The sequence below is a fragment of the Crocodylus porosus genome, unplaced genomic scaffold (assembly GCF_001723895.1).
Source record: "Crocodylus porosus isolate Cpor-Errol unplaced genomic scaffold, CroPor_comp1, whole genome shotgun sequence".
NCBI classification, from domain to species: Eukaryota; Metazoa; Chordata; order Crocodylia; family Crocodylidae; genus Crocodylus; species Crocodylus porosus.
In genome coordinates this window covers 27,732,129-27,755,263 of record NW_017728951.1, presented here as the reverse complement: position 1 = coordinate 27,755,263, position 23,135 = coordinate 27,732,129, and the positions used below count along the sequence as shown (strand labels likewise).

The following is a 23,135-nucleotide window of genomic DNA, read 5'->3' as shown; positions in this document are numbered from 1 at the left end:
GTTCTCCACCTTGGGAGGAAAAACCTACAACATCCTTATAGGCTTGGCAGTGCTACGCTGGCTAGCACTACGGAAGAAAGAGACTTGGGGGTCATCATTGACCACACAATGAACATGAGCCTGCAATGCGATGCTGCGGCTAGTAAAGCGACCAAAATGCTGGCATGCATCCACAGATGCTTCTCGAGCAATTCAAAAAGGATGTGGAGAAGCTTGAGAGAGTCCAGAGGAGAGCCACACGCATGATCAGAGGTCAGGAAAACAGACCTTACCATCACAGGCTGCGATCTATGAGGCTCTTTAGCCTGGAAAAGCGCAGGCTCAGGGGTGATCTGATGGTCACCTATGAGTTTATCAGGGGTGATCATAAGTATCTGGGGGAACGTCTGTTCACCAGAGCGCCCCAAGGGATGACGAGGTCGAACGGTCACAAACTCCTGCAAGACCTTATCTTGCTGGGATCCTATGACCCCAGCTGACTTCCTGCCCTTTGGGCAGGGGGCTGGACTCAATGATCTTCTGAGATCCCTTCCAGCCCTAATGTCTTGAAAACTATAAATGTTGAACAAAGTACCCAAGTCTTTGCATTTCACTGCCTTGGTTTCAAGGCTATGTTTTGAAATCTTGCATAGTATAAAGCTAAAATTTAAAAATTGTTGTAATTTGGTCTTGCCAGTCAATAAACGTTCTTAATTTTCAAGCTGTGTTTTGAAGTGTCAGCTAAAATGGCAGCTTTTCTTGCACAGAAGATTTGTTCTCTCGGAATATAAACACAAAACATTTTTTCATATCAAGTATAACCATATTTCAACTTCAATCTTATGCAGACCTACATAGGCAGGCCTCTGTACCATCCTCCAAAGTCCAAGAAATTTCCTAAGTATTTCTTGAGAGACTTATGCGTACCTCAACAGCCTTGAGTTCTTCCATTATTTCAGATATTTTTGAAGGTAAAAATTTCCAAGCCTTTAAAAAAAAAAAAAAAAAATGAAATTGGTATCTTTTCAGACTGAAATCTGTAATGAAACACAAATTTGTTTAAATAAAATGGTTGGGGCTAAAAAAGAAGTCCAAAAGTTGTCACTTACTGGTAACTGTCGAACCATTAGATTTTCCAAGCCTACTAAGATTTGCATTGCAGTAGCAAAATTTCTTTGTTCATAGCAAGATTTTGCTATAAGGAGAAATTTTGATAGTAAATTCATCTGCAACTGGAAAACAAAGATAAAAACTATCACTATGTGGAGCTACAGTAAATTTGGGAGCTATCATACTATGCAAATTGAAGAAATAAATTTAAGTTGGGCAGTAATTAAGGAAATAGGCTTAGATTCATGAAGATACAGAGGTGCATAAACCCCACTGAAATCAGTGGAGTTAGGCGCTGAAATATATCTTTGCAGATCTGGCCCCTTGACCCAAGGCCAGAGGGTAATTCTATTGCTAACTTTTTGATTTTGAAATACTTGTGGGCATGTCCAGACATGCAGGCACCTGCGCTTACAGCAGCCAAATAGAAGCAGCACAAATTTGAGTCGGGTCTTTCTGCCTCAGTGCACATGCCTGGACATATATGTTGGTGTGTGGCAAGTTGCACCACTTGGGGCAAAATAATCCTGCCTGGCTTCTCCCGGATCTGCAGCCAGGGGGAGCTAGACTCGCCCCAGCAGTATAAAAACCTGCTCTGGCCAGCAGCTCAGGGCTACTTGCCCTCAGGAGCTTCCGGGGTAGCCCCCGTGAAAAGGGGCTACAGCTTAGCTGGGTGAGCCTTAGTCTATGGTAAGTGAATGGACACAGACAGAAGCTTCTGGGTCCCAGCCCAATGATATCTGGGGACACTTGCCCCTTGTACCAGCTGGAATGCTGCAGCAGCGTCCCAAATCCACTTTTTAAACGTATCCCAAAATCCATGTTCTTCCACAATTAGAAAAGACCACTCTATATACACCCCCCATCTATCTCTTTATATAGTTAGATACATATACATATCTATATAGATACCTACCTATACATACCTATACCAATCCTGATCTCGATATAGATATAGACAGAAGGGGGGGAGGAGGCGGAAATTGATCAGTCAGACAATATTTTATTGATATATTTAAAATGCTAAAGCAATCTGGAAGCCTACCAGTGTCTTTATCATAATAATAAAATATAATCTAAATATCTATTTGTGTTGATGTGTGCTTTGGTTTTCTTCTTGCACAACGGGTGTGTGATGGAGGGGATGTGGGGTTTGCATGAGGGGGGTGGGAAGGGGTGTGAGGCAATGTGGTTGGGTATGGAGGAATGTGGGGGATGTAGTGGGCCAGTAGGGGGTGCTCCAGTGGTGAGCCACCCACCTCACTGTGCCTGACCACCTTCCAGGCTCAGAGTGCCTCCCTGGGGGCACCTCACATCTGGCCGATCTGCTTCTTGGAGCACACCTGGAAGCTGGGGGTAACACCACCCAGAGTCTGGATTGATCTTGGACCTGCACCTTCTGGGAAACACAGGCCTAGTAGTATTTGAGGGTACCTGACCCACTGCAAGAACTTGGGGTGCTTCCCTCAGTCTGAAGGACAAATAGTGGTCTCCCTTAGTCAGCAGAACCAAGGGGACCCCAAAGCATAATCTAGACCCTCTCCCAATAAGTCTCTCATACTAGGTACAAATGAGAATGTTATTAGTTACAAGGAGAAGGTTTGGAATAGGGTACAGGGTAGAGCAATATCGGAGAAATACCTTAGAGCAAACAGTGGCACAGTAGCCTTTGATTATGCATCTGTGTTACTGCAAGCTATATATCTAGTTAGATCTCAAGTAGCTTGCTCACAAATGTCATCCAGAGGCAGGTGGAGATTTCCTCCAGAGGCAAACAGTTCATTGATCATGAGTTTTGAGAGAGAGAGTTTCTAATGGTACAGCTTCTCAGAGAGGTCTCATAGTTGCTACTGCCCTGCCTCCTCAGCAATTCTTAACTTATATAGACCTTATGACCTCATTTACCTGATCCAATGAATGCCAGCAACTGTTGGCTGCTGGCCAACCAATTTGAAATGCATCACTGGTTGCCAGGTAGACTGGCAGGGTCTCTAGCCCCCTCCTAGTCCTTATGACATTGCTTAGAACAATAGGGAGTTTAAGCCCCCACCCAAGTATATGGGGCCAGACACGTAGGCAGAGGAATCAGGTTTCCCCACTCTCTCGGAAATGTATCTAGCTGAGGTTACAACCCAGGGTTACCTGAAGCCAATGAGGACAGAGGTATCTGCCCTCTGCAGTGACCATGGTAGCCAAATTGTCAGATAGCGAAGTCTGGGGAGAGACTGAGATGGTATTCTGCCGCAGGAGGATGCAGGTCAGTGTTTGGGTAGGTGTGGGGGGGGATTGCAGGGGGACTGTGGGTGTGGGGGGCTGCTCAGGAGGGGTGGGTCCCCTGTCCCCCCACAGGGTGCAGCCCCCCGCAGCACATGGACTGCCCCCCCAGGGCTCCAGCTCATTCCCGCAGGGTCCAAGCCACCCTGAAAGGCCACAGCCCCCGCCACCCATGCAGGGCCCACAACTCACCCTCTGCAGCAGCAGTGGAAATGGGGCACTCCAGGCCTGCTGCTACCAGCCCCCACAATCGTGTGGCCAGCCCCAAGGTGCTCAGAGCCAGCACCACTTGAGCTGCTTGTTACTGGACTGACCTGGCTTGCTGTAGCACCATGCACCCTTCTGCAGCCTAGGGGCTGCTTCTGCTGTCACCTCAGGGCCAGCACCACTCATGGGGACAGTGTGTTGCTCCAAGCCGGGTCTCGCAGGCACTGGGGTTGCTCATGCTGCCAAGACAGGCTGGCTGCTTGCATGGTGGCAGGAGCTGACTTGCAGCGACATGCTGTCCCTGCGTGCTGGTTGGGTCCTGCCTCCAGCAGCAGCACTGCCAGATCTGTGGTGTGCGGGGACAGGAGGTGCGCGGTGGGACCTTGCCCAGCGCGGCTTGCTAGTGTGGCTTTGGACTGAACCAGGAGGCATGGCTCTTATTAGCTGCGCGGCCCAAGCTGGGTTGTGCTGGGCACGTTTTTCATGAGGCTCAGGCAGCAACACAAGGGTGAGGAGAAGAGTGAAATCAGTGCTGCCTTCCTGGCTCGCAGCACTATGAAGGGCACGGAATCAGCTGCCATCGACAGCAAGAAGAGAGGGGAGGAGGGGACAGGGAGTGGAGCTGGCATCACCAGCTCTCTAAGTCTGTGTCTGCTGCTGATTCCCTCTCCTGTTTACAGCTCCCTGCTGGAGCTGCAGCACTGGGGAGAACAGAGGTCTGCCTGCTACTCACTCTTGTGCTGCTCGAGCTGGGCAGGGGAGCATGTGTGGATGGAAGGGGGAGGGATGGAGTGAAGGAGTTCACTACTCAAAGCTCTGCCAGGCAAGCAATTATAGACAAGAAAAGAAATCAGCAGTAGACACAGACTCAGAGAGCTGGTGACGCCAGTTCTGCTCACTGTCCCTTCTCCCCTCTCTTCCTGCTGGCTGCAGCAGCTGATTCCCTGCCCTTCTCTGTGCTGCGAGTTGGCCAGGCAGTGCTGATTTCACCCTTTCCCTCTCCCTGCAGGCGGAGGGGCTGGGCTCAGCTACATGGGAAAGAGCAGGCGGGAGGAGGCTCCCACACGTGCACACCCCACACACCTGGTGCACTAGCGGCTCTGTTCAGCACGTACAAAGCTGGCTGCTATGTGGCACTGTGATACCCGGGCCAGCTCTGTTTAGCATGTATGAAGCCCAGTTTTGTAGAACTACGCTGCTGCCGGCTGTGGCTGCAGCTGGGGCACAGCTACACTACCTGATGCTGCTGGCACTGCAAGGAGCAGCCATGCAGTAGCCCCTGCTTGAGCCCTTCCACAAACACACCCACAGACCATACATCCCCCCGCCACTCTCCATGCGCCCAATATTGCCCCCACTTGTCCTCATGACCACCCATACCCATATACCCCCCATCCCCACATCCCTACTTACCTGTCGCAGCTCCCGGATTCCGATCCTTGCCATGCTTCTGCTTGCCCCAGCACAGTAAGGGTTCATGCCCCGTATGCTGGAGCACCATAGAGACCCTCTGGCCAGAAACCAGAGCATCTCTCTTGGATGATTGACTCCCAGGTTGCCTTGGGACACTGTCCAGGACCACATCCTGCCCTGCTTTTTTCACCAGGGGTATTTTTTGACCCCTGGATATCTAGAGGTCTAATTTTGCCCCCATGCCACAAATTTGCAGCGTGGGGAACATTTTCTTGTTCCCTCACATGCCTCTTGCAGCATCTCAAAGGGGTGTCCTGTGTGTCCATTCTAAAGAAGTAAATGGAAGTACGGCTGGGAGCAAGTAAAAAGCTCAATAAAAAACAATCATTACAATACAATACTACTGTTTAAATAAATGAAATTGGATAAAGGCAGTAAAAATCACCTACTACTTTTTTGTATGTTTGCCAATTAATGTATGTATATGTATGCATGTGAGGTTTTATAGATCCCTAAGAAGTGCTACAGACAAATAGGAACAATCCAACAGCAAGAGTCGTAAGAAACTTCCATTTGGATGTTTGGTGACAGACCAAAATTACTCTCCTTTTAAGTTTAAGTTTTATATCAAAACTCCATGACACAGGTGTTGTAGTAGACTTTTCTATATATAAATATTCTGCTTCAACATTGAAAATAAAATAAGGTAATTACCAGGGATCTGGGTTTTCTATTTGCTATGGAAAAACCCAAATTTTGTCTGAGAGAGAAGGGGGGGGGTCTAATTTTAAGCATGGAAAAGCATGGTTTGGGGGGGGGGGGGTTAATCAGAGAATTTTAGGGGTTTTTTAATCAGAGAGTTTGTGATTTTAAAACAGAGAATACCAGGCTCCCTGGTAATTACTCACCCGTACTGTTATTTTATGAAGATACACATATTAGTGGGCATGTATAACTTCTTAACTCAACATTCAGAGACAACTGATTGAGAAGGGCAGACTTTTCACGGGTGGTCGTTTTCCATAACAGCCAACTGATAGCACAGAAAACTTGTAAGAATGTAGTAAATGGTATTTTTTTGGAATACCTTCCACATACTACAGTTAGGGAATTGATTATTGGTGAAAAACAATGCCTTAAATGATTGTCACCCATGGAGTGTAAATCTCCAGGGAGATCTCTAACCAATAGAAACGTTTTTCTATTTATAACCACATGTATGATTTCATCTGCATGAAACTCCTCCAACCTGCCTTTCAAGATACTAGTCAGGAAGTTCTTACTGGTAAAACCAACCAACCAACAAACATAAACCCCATCAGTAGAAGAAATCAGACACATTTGTCATGGAAATAGACCTCTTATATTCTGTTAAATGTTCAACCCCACCAGCAGATTAGATCAAGATCAGGACAAACAACTTTACCAGTTCACAGGCACATTTCAAAATCATTTAAGGTAAAATCTAGTATTGTTACATAGAGAAAAAGTAAACAACAACAAATGCCTGACTACTTCCTAATTTGATAAGGAAGATAACAAACCTTGGAAGTATGACAGGTTACAATTTCAGCAGCAACCCAGGTGCTGATATTGTCTGAATTTCTTAGAAGCTGTAAGAGGTACTTGTCTTGAATGCAATTTGCCATAAAGAGATTATAAACGTTATGTGAAACTGACTCAGTGGAAACAACTCTGCGAAGAAAAAACACATGGGAAATATAGACAATGTGTACAAAGCTTTTAAGGAAAGAAAGGAAATGTGTGTGTGCACATTAACATTAACCATTTAAAATATTAGTGCTAACAAAAGGGTTAGCTATAGTCTTGATTAAAGCATTTTAATAACCACGTGTATGTTGGGAAGCGATTTTTTTTCTTTATATAGACTTCAAATATGAGACCAAACATACTATAAACATATTTACATACAAAAGACTACTTTTACAGTGCTACTGTTCATCTCCATGAAGACACTATGAATGGGCAAAAATGATAACTTTTAGAAAACAGGCAAAAATTATGACTATTGGAGCTGGGCAAGTAATAGAAAAATTAAAATGACTTTCTTTTATGAATTTCAATACAATTACTGTATTCTTTCAGATATTTATAATTTTTGTCCATCACAAAATAGGCAACTACTAAAATATTTTATATTCACAGGAAAATAAATTATCAAGGAGGTTATTTGAAACACTTCACAGTAAAAAAAGGGTTTCAGGTAAAATATTGTCTTGTCCTACTCTGGGTTTCAACTATCACCTTGAAAATGTAACCCAAAGTAGATTTTTTAGTCCTCATTTTACAAGTCATCTTAAGGATGGAGTTCAATGTAGACAGAACATTCATGGTGGGAAGTAATACAAGTACCAAAAAAGTCTTAATTTTTCTCTTTCTATAATGTTAATCTAAACCCAAAAACTGGTCAGTATAGAAGGGGAATAGGAAAAGAAACTTACTTCTGTATAGAGACACATTTGTCTTTTACACCAAGTGCTCTTGAATTCAGAAAGTGCACAGGATGACATTTGTGGAACATTTCCTAAATGGACAAAACATTTAAAATAAACAACCATAGTGATTATTACTGTATTTACGCAGATCTAAGATGACCCTGAATTTAAGATGACCCTCCCAATAATTAGACTCTATACATGGAAAATTTGTTCTAATTTTCCACATAAAGAAACTACTTACTGGAGAGACATTTTTACTTCATCCCTCCCACTGCTGCTGAGGGGCAGGTTGTATGGAGAGGTAAAGCAGTTCACCTCCTACTTGTGCCTGCATCCTGCCTGCCCCCAGTTATAACCTTGGGCCCCATCTTCCCCTCCACCTCTGGCCCCCTGCCCCTCCCCCAGCCTTTACTTCCCCCCACTCCTCCCAAGCCTCTGCTCCCTCCAGCCTCTGTCCCATGCCTCCTTACCCTTGCTCTGAGCCAGCAGGCTCCACCTCCATTCTAGCATAAAGCACTAAGCATAGCCCCAGTCCCACTGTGCATTGAGAATGCTGGCATGGAACAGAGACTGCATGGGGTTGTGGCCAGGGCAGGGGAAGGAGATGGAGGAAAGTGGTTGCAGGGTTGACATGGCAGCGTGCAGAGATGGCAGGCGGGATGGGGATGACAGGGAGCAGCTGCAGCTATGGATCCAACTCTGGGTAGGGGTTAAAGCCTGAGTCACAGCAGCTACCTGCCCCCCCACCCAGTTTACTATCCTCATAGTCCAAAACCTCCTTATCTTAGAATCAAGTAAATACAGTCATTCTTGCAGTTTCTTCTAGGGTTTTTTTTTAAAGTATTTCGTCTTCCCCTTTGTTCTCTCTTCCCCCTTCCTCAAAATTTTCAAGTGGAACTATCACCTACAAGTGGATCTAAACTAGGGTCAGATATCAGTGATTCTAGACTTGGAACGATAAGTGAATGGGAGAGAAAATTGGGTAATTTTAATCTATGGATAGTGTGAACCACTGTACACACAGCAAGCTACATATGAGGGTCCGGTGCGAGAAGGTAGTTCCCCATTAAGGATTAATATTAATTTGTTTTCACTCAGTAGAATTTGGCCTTTTTTACCTGTTGCAACAATGTCAGTTGACAGCAAAGCTGTTGTGCACTATATTCTGCTAAGAGACACAGTCCTCTGTCATAAGCTTTTGCATAGGCACTTGAGAAATCTTCTGTAAAACTGTTATAGCATGGCTTTGGTAAAGCAGATGATATAGTGTATAGTCTCTCTCTCTGATGACGTATAATAGGCCCATTTCCTTTGGAGAGTTTCCAGTTAAAGCTCTGTAAGAGAAAGTCCTTTGTACCAGCTAAAGTCTATACAGCTGTATCTTCTAGTATAGAGGGCATGGTTCCCATTTCCCTCTGCCCCCCTCTCCTCCTCTAAATAGGTGGTCTGAATTTAAAACTTCATTTTAGGCACTAATGGTGCATAACAAAACAAACAAAAAATACCATTCCAAGAAAATAACTATAATAAGAGTTAACCAAAATTCTGTCAAATTTAAGTGACATTTTTAATTTAAAAGCAATGTTATACTTTTACGGTGGTGAGCCTATTAAACACCACAAAATACAATATGTCTCTTGCAACAGAACAAAATATGTTCTCCACAGACCCTCAAGCTTTTGTAACTGGCGTTACACTGTTAAAGAACAGTGTTTGTGTAGATTAGATGATGCTCTGTCTCTAAGTAGTCTATAAGATAAAAACTGAGCTTTTTTCACTCTAAAGAAGATGCAGTATCTACATTTCCTCTAGAAATTTTGTATCCTCCCTATTATTTCAACATAAGGAATGCTCTTACTAGGGTTTGCTTCTTTGTTCAGAATATACATAGTAGGGGAGAAGAAAGGCCACTTGATTCGTTCTCACTATAATGCATTACCATTATTTATTTCCTATACTGATAGTACCTGGATTATGTTTTTACTATCACCTCAAAATGAATGAAACCAGGATGGTGTCAGGGTAAGCATCACCAATGGCCTTTATTGAAAAAGACCTACTTACATTAGGTATGAATATTCAAAATTGTATCTCCCCTACTTTCAGATTGTCTCCCCATCTTCACCTCTCAACTTTCCTTTTGTGTCACTGCCAAAATCAACTTTCTCCTTCCCAAATTTTTGCAACCTTGCCTTCATCCTAAAACCTACACTTACTTCTCTTTCATATATGCACTCTTGCCATTTTTTTTTCTCCAACAGTTATGAGACAACATACAAAAGAACCAGGAGTAAAACAAATTCCTACACCCACCCCCACACATTTTTGCACACTCATGGAAAATCACTACTGCTTTGCCATATAAAGGCCCATTGAAAGCTAAAAACAAGCTCAATAACTACCAAGCATTTAAGTATCTTTTTAAGTTCACAAATTCTGCAAAGCATTTAACTACTTAAATTTCAGTCACTGGGCATGTCTACATGAGATATTTACTGCGGAGCTGACTAATTAGCTCTGCAGTAAATTCTCAGCGTCTACATGTACAGTGCTATAGGACAAAGTAAATTAATTAACTATGCCATAGGTTAGTACTTGTAAACACAAGTATTATCCTATGATGGAGCAAACCACATATAATTTTTTTTAGCTGAATTGGGATTTAAAGTGATAAATTAGATATTCCTTTATTTTTGCAAGAAAATTGTACATGAGAGAGATGGCTAGAACACTGGTTAAAGAAACCACATGCCTTCCTGGAGACATCTTCTGAGAGCTTTTTGCACAATGAATGTAAAGATTTTCTATCATCCTCTTCCTCCCCTTTACATTTGTCCATGTTGTAGCAGCTGAAAGCATTTCCATGTTTCTTGCCAGTCGCATCTTCAAGCAAAGACAACAAGCATTCACCATAGCTATTTAATGGGGTAATCTAAGGGGAAAACAGGTTTTTAATAGGACAATATAAAGAATATACAGGAAGTACAGAATATCTATACTTCATCATCAATTTTTGTAAGAAAAATGAAGTCTGACTTATCACAGTCACATGCATAATAAACGTATATTTTAGGCATGACTTTTTTATTTAACAATTTTATCAAAATAATGAATTACCTTGGAAGTAATAAAATCTTTTAATTTACACAGAAGATTAGCATTTGTTGCAAAGTCTATGCTGTAACAGTCTGCAATCCATGCCCGCAGGATGTAGCAACTGCGGTTGTATATTTTGGTAAGTGGAGAGGACGGATCCACGTTTGCACTGGAAATAAGAGAAGGACAGTCACTGCTATGAACTTTCCATTTTGCTCCAACCAACATTACAAGAGAAGCACAGATTTTATTAGGTATTGACTGTTATGTATAAAACATTTTTACCCTCTCTATTGTTCTACAGCTCCAACTTTTATTTATACAGATGGCCCAATGTGACCTACTCACTGAAGTAAAACGCTCCTGGAACTCAATAATTCAGAGTAGAGCATAAAGAAAGCCTACTGTCAAGTACAGCACTTACTCTATTTTCAGCACGTTCCATTCATAGTTATAAAAAAGCCACTTAATTGAATTTAATTAGGTGCTTCTTTTTCGAAATAGTTAAGACAACATCGGAGGAAAAATGCTAGAGGGCACTGATAGTTTAGTTCATGTAAAGTTACTGTACCTGGATAAAGTGCTGCTGATTCTATGGAGAAGAAACTGCAAAAATTCTTCTTGTGTGCAGAAATAACGAAATGTGTACAGGAATTGCTGTACATAACCTTCTAAAATTGCATTTCTATGGGGTACGAGAAAAAACTTAAGACAAGCAAGCATATAGTATTTCTTGTAGTAGAACATAGCAACAAAATTTACAATTGGAATGGTTGAAATGTGGAATTCCTAAGATCAGCAAGAAATTCTGAAATTGAAAAGTTTCTTTTATTCCGATTTGTACAAAAATTAATATATGAATGCTTTAGAGAGGTAGAAAGGAAACATATCGATCCATGCATCCCACCTAGCCAAATCCAACTGGCACTGGAGACCTTGTACCCACCAAGCAAGGACAGTATTCACTGGCTATGCTGTGTTTATTTGACAAAAGCTTCTAACAAAATATGAAAGTCAAGTTTTGCTTCCTGGTATTCTAAGAATGTTTTAGGGGAAAGCTCTTCAACATATTTAGTCTTCCAGAAGTAAAAAAATAGAACTTTAGCTCCTCCCTCCGACAGTGCAAAGGAGCTAGAAAGCTGACTTATACAGCACTTGGGAATGTCTTTAATGCTGGGGAAATCCTCATGTGACAAATCTAGAGCAATTTTTCTCAACCCTCCCAACTTAGAGCACAAAGCAGAGATCACTGAGTTTCCACAGTACTTCAGGGTTGTTGATGCTGGAATAACTTAGAACCTGGTCCTCAAACAAGATTTAAATGCTACTTTATCCCCATCACAAACCTGTAGTGAACACATTTCAGCTAGACCCAGGGTTTAGGTTCATCCTCTTTAAGCCCTCCTTCCCCCGCAAAAAACCCTATCTAGTTCTCTATTCAAACCTCCTCCAGCAACAGAGACTCTTAAAAAATGCAGATCACATAGTATCTGATTACACAACTATGCTGTTACAAATAGAAAGCTGTTACCCCTCGGAAATGATCAGACAGAGCTGGGCGAGTAAACTGCATGCTAGGTATAAAATACAGGGTGGGTTTTTTTTTGAAGTAGTAATTATATTTTAGCATGCATCTTCAGGCTTGTCCAATTCCAAATTGCATAGCCTATTTTTAATTGACCTGTCTTTTGCAATCTGTATATGGAGGACTGCAACAAGGAATACATACCAATAATAAAATTCTAACAGGTAAAAGGGTACATAATGCAACTAAACTTATTGTAGAAAGTCTGCACTATATTTTCTTTCTGGCAAATTAGGGACCTGTAGACTGCACTCTACCTGGAGTATAGATATGCCATTAACCCAAGAGGTGTCCCAGCTTGTAGAATTCTTGATTGGTTTTGATTATTATATTGGTTTTTCTGCATATTGTAGAAAAAAAGCAAGGAGTCGTCATTCAAAGGGGTCACATCCATCATTTCAGTTCTCCTGATATTAATTACTGTAGTAAGTGCACATGATTCCATTCCCCATTGCTCTGCACACATAATCTGCACATGAAAACAAGTCAAAACAATACATACGAAACTACAGAAAATGACAAAAACCATAAGAAAACAAACTCAATTCAAAATAAAAGCACATTCATGTTTAATCCCATTTATTTTTAACAATACTCATTGAAGATTACTTTAATTTCTATTATTCCTGTAAATTCTTCATGAAGTTCTGGCAGTTGCAAAAACTGTTAAATTTCATACATTGATTTGGATATCCAGTCATACTATTATAATCACTTTTATAACAATCAAAACAAAATGAAGTGAAATCAAATCTGACTTACCTGTAGGCATTTCTTCACTGTTTCAAGAAACTGAACCTTTGATTTCATTTCCTGTAGCTCTCCCTTCAGTTTGAGCAATTTTGTTTTAATCTCTGAATCTAAAGACATAGAATAAATTTGGCGCACAAACACAATTTTGATCATCTTGCAAAACTGTGTAAAGCAATCTGATCCATTTACAGGCATGCCAGATATAATCTTACCTTTGTTTCTCCTCTCTTTCTGCAACAGCTTCTGGTAGAATTGTATAGTCTTCCTATAATTTTTGGTCTCAATCATTAGTAGCTGTTCAAGTTCCTATAAAAATAGTAGAACATTTTGATCTGAATGGTAACTTGTACTACTGGACAATTTTGATAAGCAACTTTGTTATATTAAAAAGTTTTTTGTGCAAAACAAGCAACAGGTAAGAAATGGAAATGAATCAAGAAAAATAGGTTGGTTCAAAGAGGAAATGACATTTAGTTCCACTGTAATTCTATGTAAAAGGAATGCAATAAAATAAGAAACATACATTGAATATTACTTAAAATTAGTTGGCTAACATCAAGGCTGGGATGAGAAGGACCAAAGCTTACTGAGGTCATTAAAAGTTGAGTCGGTTTATGTAAGTCTGCATTTTGTTCAAGACCTTTTTAAAAACAAATGTTATGGTTCCATCTATCAATAAGTAATGTGTACCAGTTAAATTTAAGGCAACTGTTTTGACTTAGTACCACTCAAGTGTCTAAAGGCTTTTGTTCTGAAACTGAAATTCGGTTTGTAGTTCATTTAAACCAGTCCATATCACATATGGTCATATGGTATGCTACAATAGTCTGCAATTTGATACATTTATAGCAAAATGTATCAACATTTTTTCCAAAAAACATTATAACAATGCAGTCCTCCTTGCGCACAAAAACCACACATCCTATTCTCTAATTTATACCCCAGTTTAACACCTACTGGTTAGGGGAATTCAGTGAATGTAAATGAAACAAGGATAAATATAAATGGCACCTGGAATAAAACGAGAAATGTATTTTTGATCTGCATTGCCATGAACCTGAAGTATCTATTTTCAGCATAACTGAAGAAAATATTGAAGGAGGGACACCTTATTCCCCTCCCCCCTGCAAACAATTTACGCAAATCTGATAGTACCTTAGCAATGAGGAACATATGACTGACTTTACAGCCAGATCATTTTGTCATGTGAGGATGCTTCCTGGAGTGGGGTCTCTAATTCGAAGGAAGCATGGCTCAACCCTTGATGACCTCCACCTTCCTTACCCAAGGCCATTATGAGCTGTCATAACCAATAGCACTCGTGAGCCTAAAATCAGTTACCCCAAATGCCCCCCTGAGTTAGGACTAAGGTAAGCGCAAAGGTGACTTTCCATGCCTTGAGACTTACACAAGACTTATCTTTGGCCAGCCAATACGAGATGCACATGCAGGACAAGAGCATTTGCATTGAATATAAAACATAAAAGTAATCCTCAGTCAGTCGCCCATTAAAGTAAATAAAAAGACTTCTTGATTTCAACACAACATAGATCTCAATCCAAAACTCATTCTGGGCAATAAATATCTTTTTCACTTGGAATCAACAGGCTTTGGATCAGGTTCATGTTTTGACAACAAGCAAGACACTGGAAATCAATACTGATTAAACAAAAGACATTAATTATATCTCCTGGAATCTATCAAACACACTTAATTACATATTATGCTTTCTTCACTGAAGTCTGAGACTTCTTAAGGCTATTATTTTGAAGATTTCTGATTACAGTACATTTAGGACTGATCTATATTGCCTTAGTGCCATGCCCAGGACTGTTCAAGAAGTATGCCCTAAGTGCTCTTTTTTCCCTCAGCATGCACTAAATCCCCAAAATTAGGCTGCGTAGACAGCTAAGAGCACCTCTGATTGGGCAGTGTTGTTCTCAGGGACACTTACTGGCAAGCTCACAGCTGCTTTAAGGTGGCTATGCTGCCTTGTTTCTGTGATTTAGGGTGTGCTACACGGAGGAAAGTAGGTGGGACATGCTTCACAGCAATGTTTAGGGAGGGTGTGGACATGCCCTAAGACACAGCTGTCCAACTGGCAGCCGGTGGACTGCATGCTGTCCAAGGGAGGTTAATTTGCGACTCCCCAAGTTCCCACTCAGCTACTATTACCCCTATCACTTTTAATTCTTGCTCTTGCCTAATGGGATGCTGGTGTGGCCTGTGTAGTGTGTGGTCCCCACTGGTGCAGCCCACAGAGCATGTGGCCCCTGGCTGTTTAAAAGCTGGACAGTGTTGCCATAAGATATGATAGCACTAAACCTGTTCTTCTAGGACCGTGTGTTTGAATTTAAGTACATCATATCATTCCAAATCAAAACAAATCATTTTGAAGTCAATACATGCCTCAGTCCAGAACTATTAAGTGGCTGATCCCTCCTAATATAGCAATATGTGCTGCAGGAAGAGAATTTTAGTTTAACACGGAGGACTCAAACTATTGAAATTTTACTTGCATTGTCAGGAAACAGCTACAAGGCTATCTGAAATCTTTCAAACTACCAAAAAAAAAAAAGAAATACTTGAAAACATGTTTTAATGAGATAAGCAATACTAAACAAGAGATATACATTCCAATTGTTTTGTAAAGGAATAAAAATACTTAATTTTATTTTAATTTACACTTATATAAGGATAAATATATATTCATTTGTCTTCCAAGTTAAATATATTTTGGTCTTTGTCTAGTATTTGAATACATTTTTTAAAAAGAACCAGAATTAGGAATCGTGTTAGCCTTCATTTTGATGTTTAAAGAAAAGCACAGGCATTACTAGACATTATATTCTGCACTTTAGTAAAAAACATAAATAAATCTTAATATCAGTTACACGTATACTTCAAGTATATTTCCCAAAGCACTGCTGTACTTATTGTGCTAAACAAGTCAATGAATCAGAAAGAAGCATGAGAACATTAGGCATATTGCACCTTTTATTATTTAAAATAAGTTAAAATGTGAGGATGTACTTTAAGGATCAAATTGGGAACAACAGAAACAATGGGCTAGAGAAAAAGAGAGTCATTGAAATCCGATATACAAAACTAAAGCAAGCCAAAAAGAATTACAAAAGGATGTGCACAGAGACCTTCATTATGAAATAAGGATGTTAGTACATGGAATGTGTTGTGGCTTTTCAAACTAGTAACTTCAGCACTTGGGTCCTGTGCTAATGATTAGCGACCCACTTATATGAAGTAGAAAGCATTTTAAATAGGACAAGTTCACTGAAAGCAGCAGCTAAATCCCAAGGGCAAAGGGAAGGATCAGCAAACACAGAGCTCAGAGCTAATATATCAGACAGATGATTGGTAAATAGGTTATCTTTTAATGGGATAGATTTATTAGAAGTTAAATAGAGTTTGAACAAAAAACTGTCACTGAGGGGTATGTTTCTGACAAGTGCACAAAAGGTTTAGCCACACAGCTCATTAGCATTAATGGGAGTCGCACAACTAAATCCCTATGCATTTCGCTGAAGATTTATAACTACATATTCAACAGAGTGGTGAAGGAACAGGAAAATTACTATCTAGATTATGAATTGGAAAATTAACTGATTAAATAAAAAGAAGTCTCAAAGTAAAAGAAAGTTGATTTTGAGGATATGGATAATTTAAGGAGCCACCTGATTTCCACGGCTAAGTACAGACAGTCAAAAAGCCTGAGGATGAATTGATTCAATCTTTCCAGATTTCTCTAAACTGCTTAGATTGAACCAATAAGCAAGTGAACTGATGCTCACTCTTCAAACTGGAAAGGCAGCCAAACCCCTGCAGTGGCCCATACCAGTAGTTGGGGGCTTCCAGCCTGCTGGCCATTACAGAGAGCCTGGGAGGCCACCATGGGCTCTCCTCAGCCTCCGGCTGGCTGAGAAACAGGCAGTGGGAAGCACCTCACACTGAACACCTAAACCAGGATCTCTCTAGTATGGGGGGGAATATGGGAGGGGGAAGCCCCCAGTGGGGAGTTTCTCCCTCTCCCCCCACGCCCAGGAGCTGGGCAAGCCCCCAGCCCCACCCTCCGGCAGGCTGAGGACAGGCATGTGAGGGAACTGCCGCACTGGGCCACCAGCCAGGATCTCCCTGATGTGGCAGGAAGGGGGAATTCTTAGCAGGTTGTTTCCTCCTTCCCCTCACCCAGAGCCAGGAGCCAGGTCCTCTAAGCCATGCCCCATCTCTGGCTGGAGTGGGAGGGGGCAGCCCAGCCCCACCCCCCGCCCAGCTCCAGACTCCCAGCTGGGCTCTGCCTGGGGGGGGTGGGGCTGGCTGCAGTGGGGGCTTTAGTCCCCCTGCTGGAGCCAGGCTGATCCCTCCAGCTGAGGTGGGGCAGGGCCAGCTTTTCTCCGCTGAAGCAGAGAGCAGATTCCAGGGCTGCACAGCATCCTGGGATGCTGGAGGACTGTGAGTTAACTTGAATTGGGAGGGGATCTTGGACAGAAGTTCCATAAGCTGGTTTGACCTAAATCAGTTAAGTCTGATACTATACCCAGTTAGGTTTACCTTAAACTAGTTTGCACCATTTTGAAAACAGCTTAAGTGCACTGAACTTCTGTTCTGTTACAGGTTTAAACCAGTTCCCGATCACTTGCACACAAACCAGTTTAACTTCTGTCCCTAGCCCACTGAAGTAGTAATTGGTTCAAAATACATATGAATAAGATAAAGAATATAGTGGCTGTGCTGAGTCTTCCATTTTAGTTGCACTATTATATTTAGTCAAATAAAGTATAGTTATAAGACTGATACGCCACATGCCTCCAGTTCTTATCTGAAGTAGTCATGTTTCTACCTATTTTTCACTACTATACAATATCCTTAACCTAGTATGTAGAGATAAATGTTAATTTGCTCCTACAACAATCTTCTATGTAGTTAAGAGCTAAACCGTATTTTAGCTGTTGAAGATTATCAAAATTTGGTTTATCTGAGATATTTCAAATGGGTAACTGTTTTCAAATAAACAATATTCCAGTATTATGATAGATTAGTACATACTAAATATTAAATGAACAGCCCTATTTTCCTGCGTATAACACACCCTAGACTGTAATATACAGCTGGTTTTTGAAAGGCAGAATGGTTGCCTATTTTACTTTTGGTTTCATCCAGTAAGTGCTTACCATATTTCTTGTATATAATCCATAATATAATAACCAGCAGTTAATTTTAGGGAAAAGATGCATGTTGTATGTGAGAAAACACAGTATTTGTACTAGGGAGTAACAGACTATTTGTCTTAGAGAGGACTCTGTTTCTTCAGAAATTAGTTACTTTCACAACATGAGACTATACATCACATCTGCATGTGTGAATTAGGAAGCGTTTGATCTGTTTTCTTCTTTGACATTTAGAGATTCCTGTGGGTTAATTAGATGTGTGTTTAAATACTGCACAATGAAATGTGAATTCAGTACAGAAAACCAATCAGACTTGAGCTGATGACTCAGTTCTTTACTGAACGGAGCTGAAGTTAGAACCTCACTTACAGCTTTTAATGCCACCAGAAGAAGAAAAGCTATTTTCAGGTTCCAAATATCTCAGCTTGGAAAAGATCCAGGTCAGTAGGACCCGAGCCAGACAATCAGAACCAGAATGGAGCTAATCAAGTAATTAACACCTGAACTATAATTTAGTGACAGTAAACATAACAAAGAAAATTTGGGATTATACCTAAAATTCAGCAGCCCTCTTACTGAGCGAGCTGGATTTTCCTTACTGAACCATCTCACAAAGATTTATTTTGGTCTTCAGGCTTCTGCAGGATGGTGGGAGAAGTGGGCACTGAATGGCCAGTCTCTTACCATTGGATTTTAAAATGGAGATGGCTGCTAGGTAAAAACTGCCTTTTCCTCTATTCATATAGCATCTCTTGGAGTGAGTTTTCACTTAATTTTGGATTGGTATTTTTAGGGCAAAACTTTGGAGGTTTTTTTTTTTTTTGGCTGAAAGATCCCATTTAATCGAAACAATTTGTGTATTTTTTCAAATATGAATAGTTTCACCCAATTTTTTTTAAAATGAAGTCTAAACATTTCCTTCTGACATTTCAAAATGAACTGTTTCAATTCTGGATTCAAAGCAGTTTTCAGTTGTTCAATAAAAGGCAAAATGACCATAACCAATAAACAACATTTCATACTGGACAGAACATTCTGTATATTAGATACAAGACAAAACTTGCTTTGTTTTGGTTAGTCTGTCAGGCCCTCTCTACATATTACAGGTTATTTGGAGACCAGCTACAAATCCAAAGTAATCACACAATAAAAAGTTCCAACCAACTATAAAGTTAGACCTCTAAAATGTGTACTAACTTTACAGCTGGTTGCTACTGAGCTTTAATTTGTACATGTAGCACGGCCTCCCCTGTGGCTGGGAGCCCTATCAGTTGATGTTGCTTAGGGATTACAGGAGCTGTGCTCCCTAGGGTCCAGGGGTTGCCTGCATGCCTGAGACTTGACGATCATGGCTGCCACGATCCCTAGGGCTCTGGGGTGTGGGAAACCCCTGGGGCTGGAGGACTGAGGTGATCCTCTGGGCCCAGGTGTTTCTCACACTCCCAGGGCAGTGGGGATGTGGGAAGAAAAATCAAATTAATCTATCACCCTGCAGCAATCCTCTAGCCCTAAGGGTTTTCCTGCACTGCTGGGGTAAGTGGAAAATTTCCCCTGAAGTGTTAAATGTGATGGGATCTATTGCACGATCCCACCACTGTGTCTCCTGCAATGCATGTGGCATAGCAGAAGGCATGATTTTGTGAATCATGCATTAGTTCCCATTGAGCCTTTAGATTTATGGGTAGAGGGGGCCTCAGTCAGCTTTCTATAATGTCCAAGGTCATAGGACACCAACATAACAGCACAGATAAAACAGCACAGATAAGACCCCTTTCTATCACTGATGATCATTGACCAAGTAAAGAAACTTTATATTGATCCTTCCCTGTCCACTCAGTAGCAGGATTTTCCTTGGTTGGCATCTTTTTCTCTTTTCATTTACTTTTTCTTGACGCACTGTTTTAGCCTAACTATAGCTGTTCTCTTGCAGCCATATCAAATAATCTTCTTAGTAGCATCAAGGGGACTTTCACAGGATCACAGGAAACACAGCAAAGTAGGGCTAGAGGGAACTGCATGAGACTATCTAAGCCAGCTTGTTGTTCAGGGTAAGACCACCCCTGACACCAACGCTAAACTTAAGGTTTTTTCTTAAAGTGCTTCATATTAAGGCAAAACTAATAGTCTTGTTACACTTGATAATATTAATAATCCCTAGACTGATATTATACTTTGCCATAATTAACCATGGGGTCATGCCAAAAATGATGGAGAGCTATTTGAATTAAAGTTTGGATGCAGCTCCATTTGGTGTTCAATATATTTTTCATACAAGTATTCTCAAAGTATCAATCTGCTGAGCTGTTTTTCTGAAACCTGCTCTTCTGCTAGTATATTTTCTCTCCATGGTTTCAACTGACTCAAGATTGGTAGCAGTATTTTGCTTGAGTGACTGATCTAGTTTATAGTTGTACCTTTACTACATTCTCTCAAGTTTCCTTTATTCAGAATAGATATTGCCTTGGATTTTGCTCACTGCTCCAGTCTGCAATATGATGTTACAGATCTTATTAAGAATGCCAATCATGATTTCTCCTCCTTGCAGCCTTTCCCTGTTTTAGAGATGATTTCTACCTCAGTTTCAGCCCTAAGGATTTGTTTTGGTGAGAACAACATCATCATCATTTTAAGCTGAGGCCCATTCCAGCCCTACTTCTCTAATACTCTGTGACCTAGAACTTATTTTTCTTTCAATTTTTTTAAGCTCTATTCATTAATACATTAAAAAAATTCCCAGTTATTAGAGGACAAATCATACCATCTCACTACATACACCTATTTTCATACACCAGCTTTATCTTTTGCCAATGCTTAAGTTAAATATCCAGGTTATAGGTCATCTGATATACAAATAAGTGAGGGTTTTTTGTTTTTTTTGTTTTTTACTGAAACACCAAAACAAAAAGATGCTGCAGAGAAAGCAAACATTAGGAACTTTACACTTGACTTTGCTTTACTGAAAACTAATAGCAAAATTTTACAATGGCCACAGTGGGAGATGGATTGGAATCCTTGTCAGTCACTGGTACATCAATTAAAATCATCCTATGTATTTCCATAATTTATTTTTTTACATAACCTTTTATTAAATAGACAGGAAAGGAGAAAATAAAAAAGGAAGATGTAGGTGTTGAATTTATGCATTTATAATAGGTTGATTCTAACTAAGTACCACACCCCCTGGACTATTAATAGAGTTCATAAAATTGTGGAAGTCTAGTTTCTTAGTTTCTGTCCATATTTTAAATATATATTATTATTAAGAGCTGCTGAAACTGCTACAGGCTATCTACAAGGACTCTAATGGCAAATTTTCTGACATTGATGCGATTCAGGGGAGCAGAATAAAAATTAAAAAATCTCCCAGTATTTCAGAAAAGCTCTCTTTTTGTTTAGGTCAAACTTTAAAGATTTCATGTTGGCTCCATATGGAAAAATATGCTTTTTGAAGTCTATTTTGAAACATTTGGAAGAAACTAGGCTTTATAGAAAGTCAATACTGCAACAACTTCAATCCTTCTTCTGGAAGGATCTATACTAAACCACTAACAGCAAAAGAGCCCCCGCAGCTAACTGAATTGAAAGCTGATGGTGGATTAAAAATCTAATGGGTATTCAGTACTCTCTTGTGCACTTTATTTTTTTAAACTCTCCATCAGTATAGAAAGTAGTAAAATTAGAAATAATTTTAAATTAATCTAAAATTCTGTATTTTTACATTCTAGCATTTTGAGATTTTCTATGAATAAATATTACTTGGATCAGTATGTAGTATAAAAATATACAAGTTCTTTTTTATGAGGATGGACTTGTTTTGTTATGCATTCAAAGCACATTTATACTGTGCAAGATGATTTCTTTAGTTGGTCTATGAAAAAATTAATATAATACACACAAGAATTCAATTTGTACCATTTAGGCTAAAATATTTCTTATTTAAGCAAATCCATATCGGATCACAGAAAAAATAGGACTGAAAATAACCTCAAGAGATTATTTAGTCCAACCGCTTACTCAAGGCAGGATCATCTCTGGCCAAAACCATCCCAGCCAAGTTTGGTCTAACCTGCTCTTCAAAATTTCCAAGGAGGGAGATTCCACAACCTCTCTCAACAATCTCTTCTAATGCTTAACCAAACACATAGTGAGAAAGTTTTCAAGAAAAGCAAATTAAATTTTCTTTGCTGGAATAAGGCTTCTGCCCTCTACAGCCAAAGGGAATAGTTTATTGTCATGCTCTTTATAAGTACCCTTTGCGCACCGGAAGATTTATCAATTCCCCCTCTTCCCTCCATTTTCTCTGCTCCAGACTGAGTGATCCCAGGTCTTGCAATCTTTTCTTATAAGTCGTGTTTCCTAGACCTCTAATGATTTTTGTTATTCTCTAGTGGCCTCTTTCCAATTTGCCCATCTCTTTTTTGAAGTGCAGTGCCTAGGACTGAACAAAGTACTTCAGATGCCTCACCAGTGCTGTATAGAGAAGATTCCCCTTAACTTGCAAGTGACAGTCCAGTTAATACAGCCCAATATGCTTTTTTGCAATGAGAGAACATTCTTGGCTCATATTCAGCTGATAGTCTGCTATAACCCCATATCCTTTTCTAGGTACTGCAGTCTACCCAGTTGCTCACCAATTTATATTTGTGCATGTGATTGTTCTCTGCTAAATGAAGGATTCCGTACTCATCTTTTTCAAATTTTATTTGATAAATTCTGAAGCATTCCTCCAGTTTGCCCAGGTCATTTTGAAATCTAATCCTATTTTCCCAAGGTATTAACAGCTTAATACAAATGGATGTCATCTGAAAGCATATTATGTTTGTACTCAATTCTGTCCCTCAAATTATTAAGGAAGATATTAAGCACTACTGGACTCAAGATAGACTCCTTGGGAACTCCAATTTATATCTCCTCCCAATTAGGCACTGAACCATTGATGACTGCTCTTTTTAGCATGATGATCAAACCAATTATGCATCAGTCTTATAGTACCTTCATCTAGACAAGGATGGGCAAAATATGGCCTGTGGGACAGATTTGGCCCATGGATAGAGTTTGTCTGGCCCATGATTTGTC

The 23,135-nt window shown here is 40.4% G+C and overlaps 1 protein-coding gene across 2 annotated transcripts in view; it reads right to left on the bottom strand.

Annotated features, from left to right (window-relative positions):
• KNDC1 (kinase non-catalytic C-lobe domain containing 1) overlaps positions 1-23,135 on the bottom strand; it is a 140,999-nt gene that overhangs the window by 4,174 nt on the left and 113,690 nt on the right. Inside the window, exons 18-28 of one of the 2 annotated variants that reach the window (XM_019556060.1) lie at positions 13,089-13,182; positions 12,886-12,983; positions 12,381-12,592; positions 11,110-11,223; positions 10,560-10,707; positions 10,195-10,374; positions 8,561-8,776; positions 7,446-7,528; positions 6,528-6,678; positions 1,089-1,211; positions 907-966 (exon numbers count right to left, since the gene is read on the bottom strand). In XM_019556060.1, coding sequence (XP_019411605.1) covers positions 907-966; positions 1,089-1,211; positions 6,528-6,678; positions 7,446-7,528; positions 8,561-8,776; positions 10,195-10,374; positions 10,560-10,707; positions 11,110-11,223; positions 12,381-12,592; positions 12,886-12,983; positions 13,089-13,182 — 1,479 coding nt within the window. Of the gene's footprint in view, positions 1-906; positions 967-1,088; positions 1,212-6,527; positions 6,679-7,445; positions 7,529-8,560; positions 8,777-10,194; positions 10,375-10,559; positions 10,708-11,109; positions 11,224-12,380; positions 12,593-12,885; positions 12,984-13,088; positions 13,183-23,135 lie in introns of those variants that run through there. The other variant, XR_002104864.1, reaches the window with a different exon arrangement.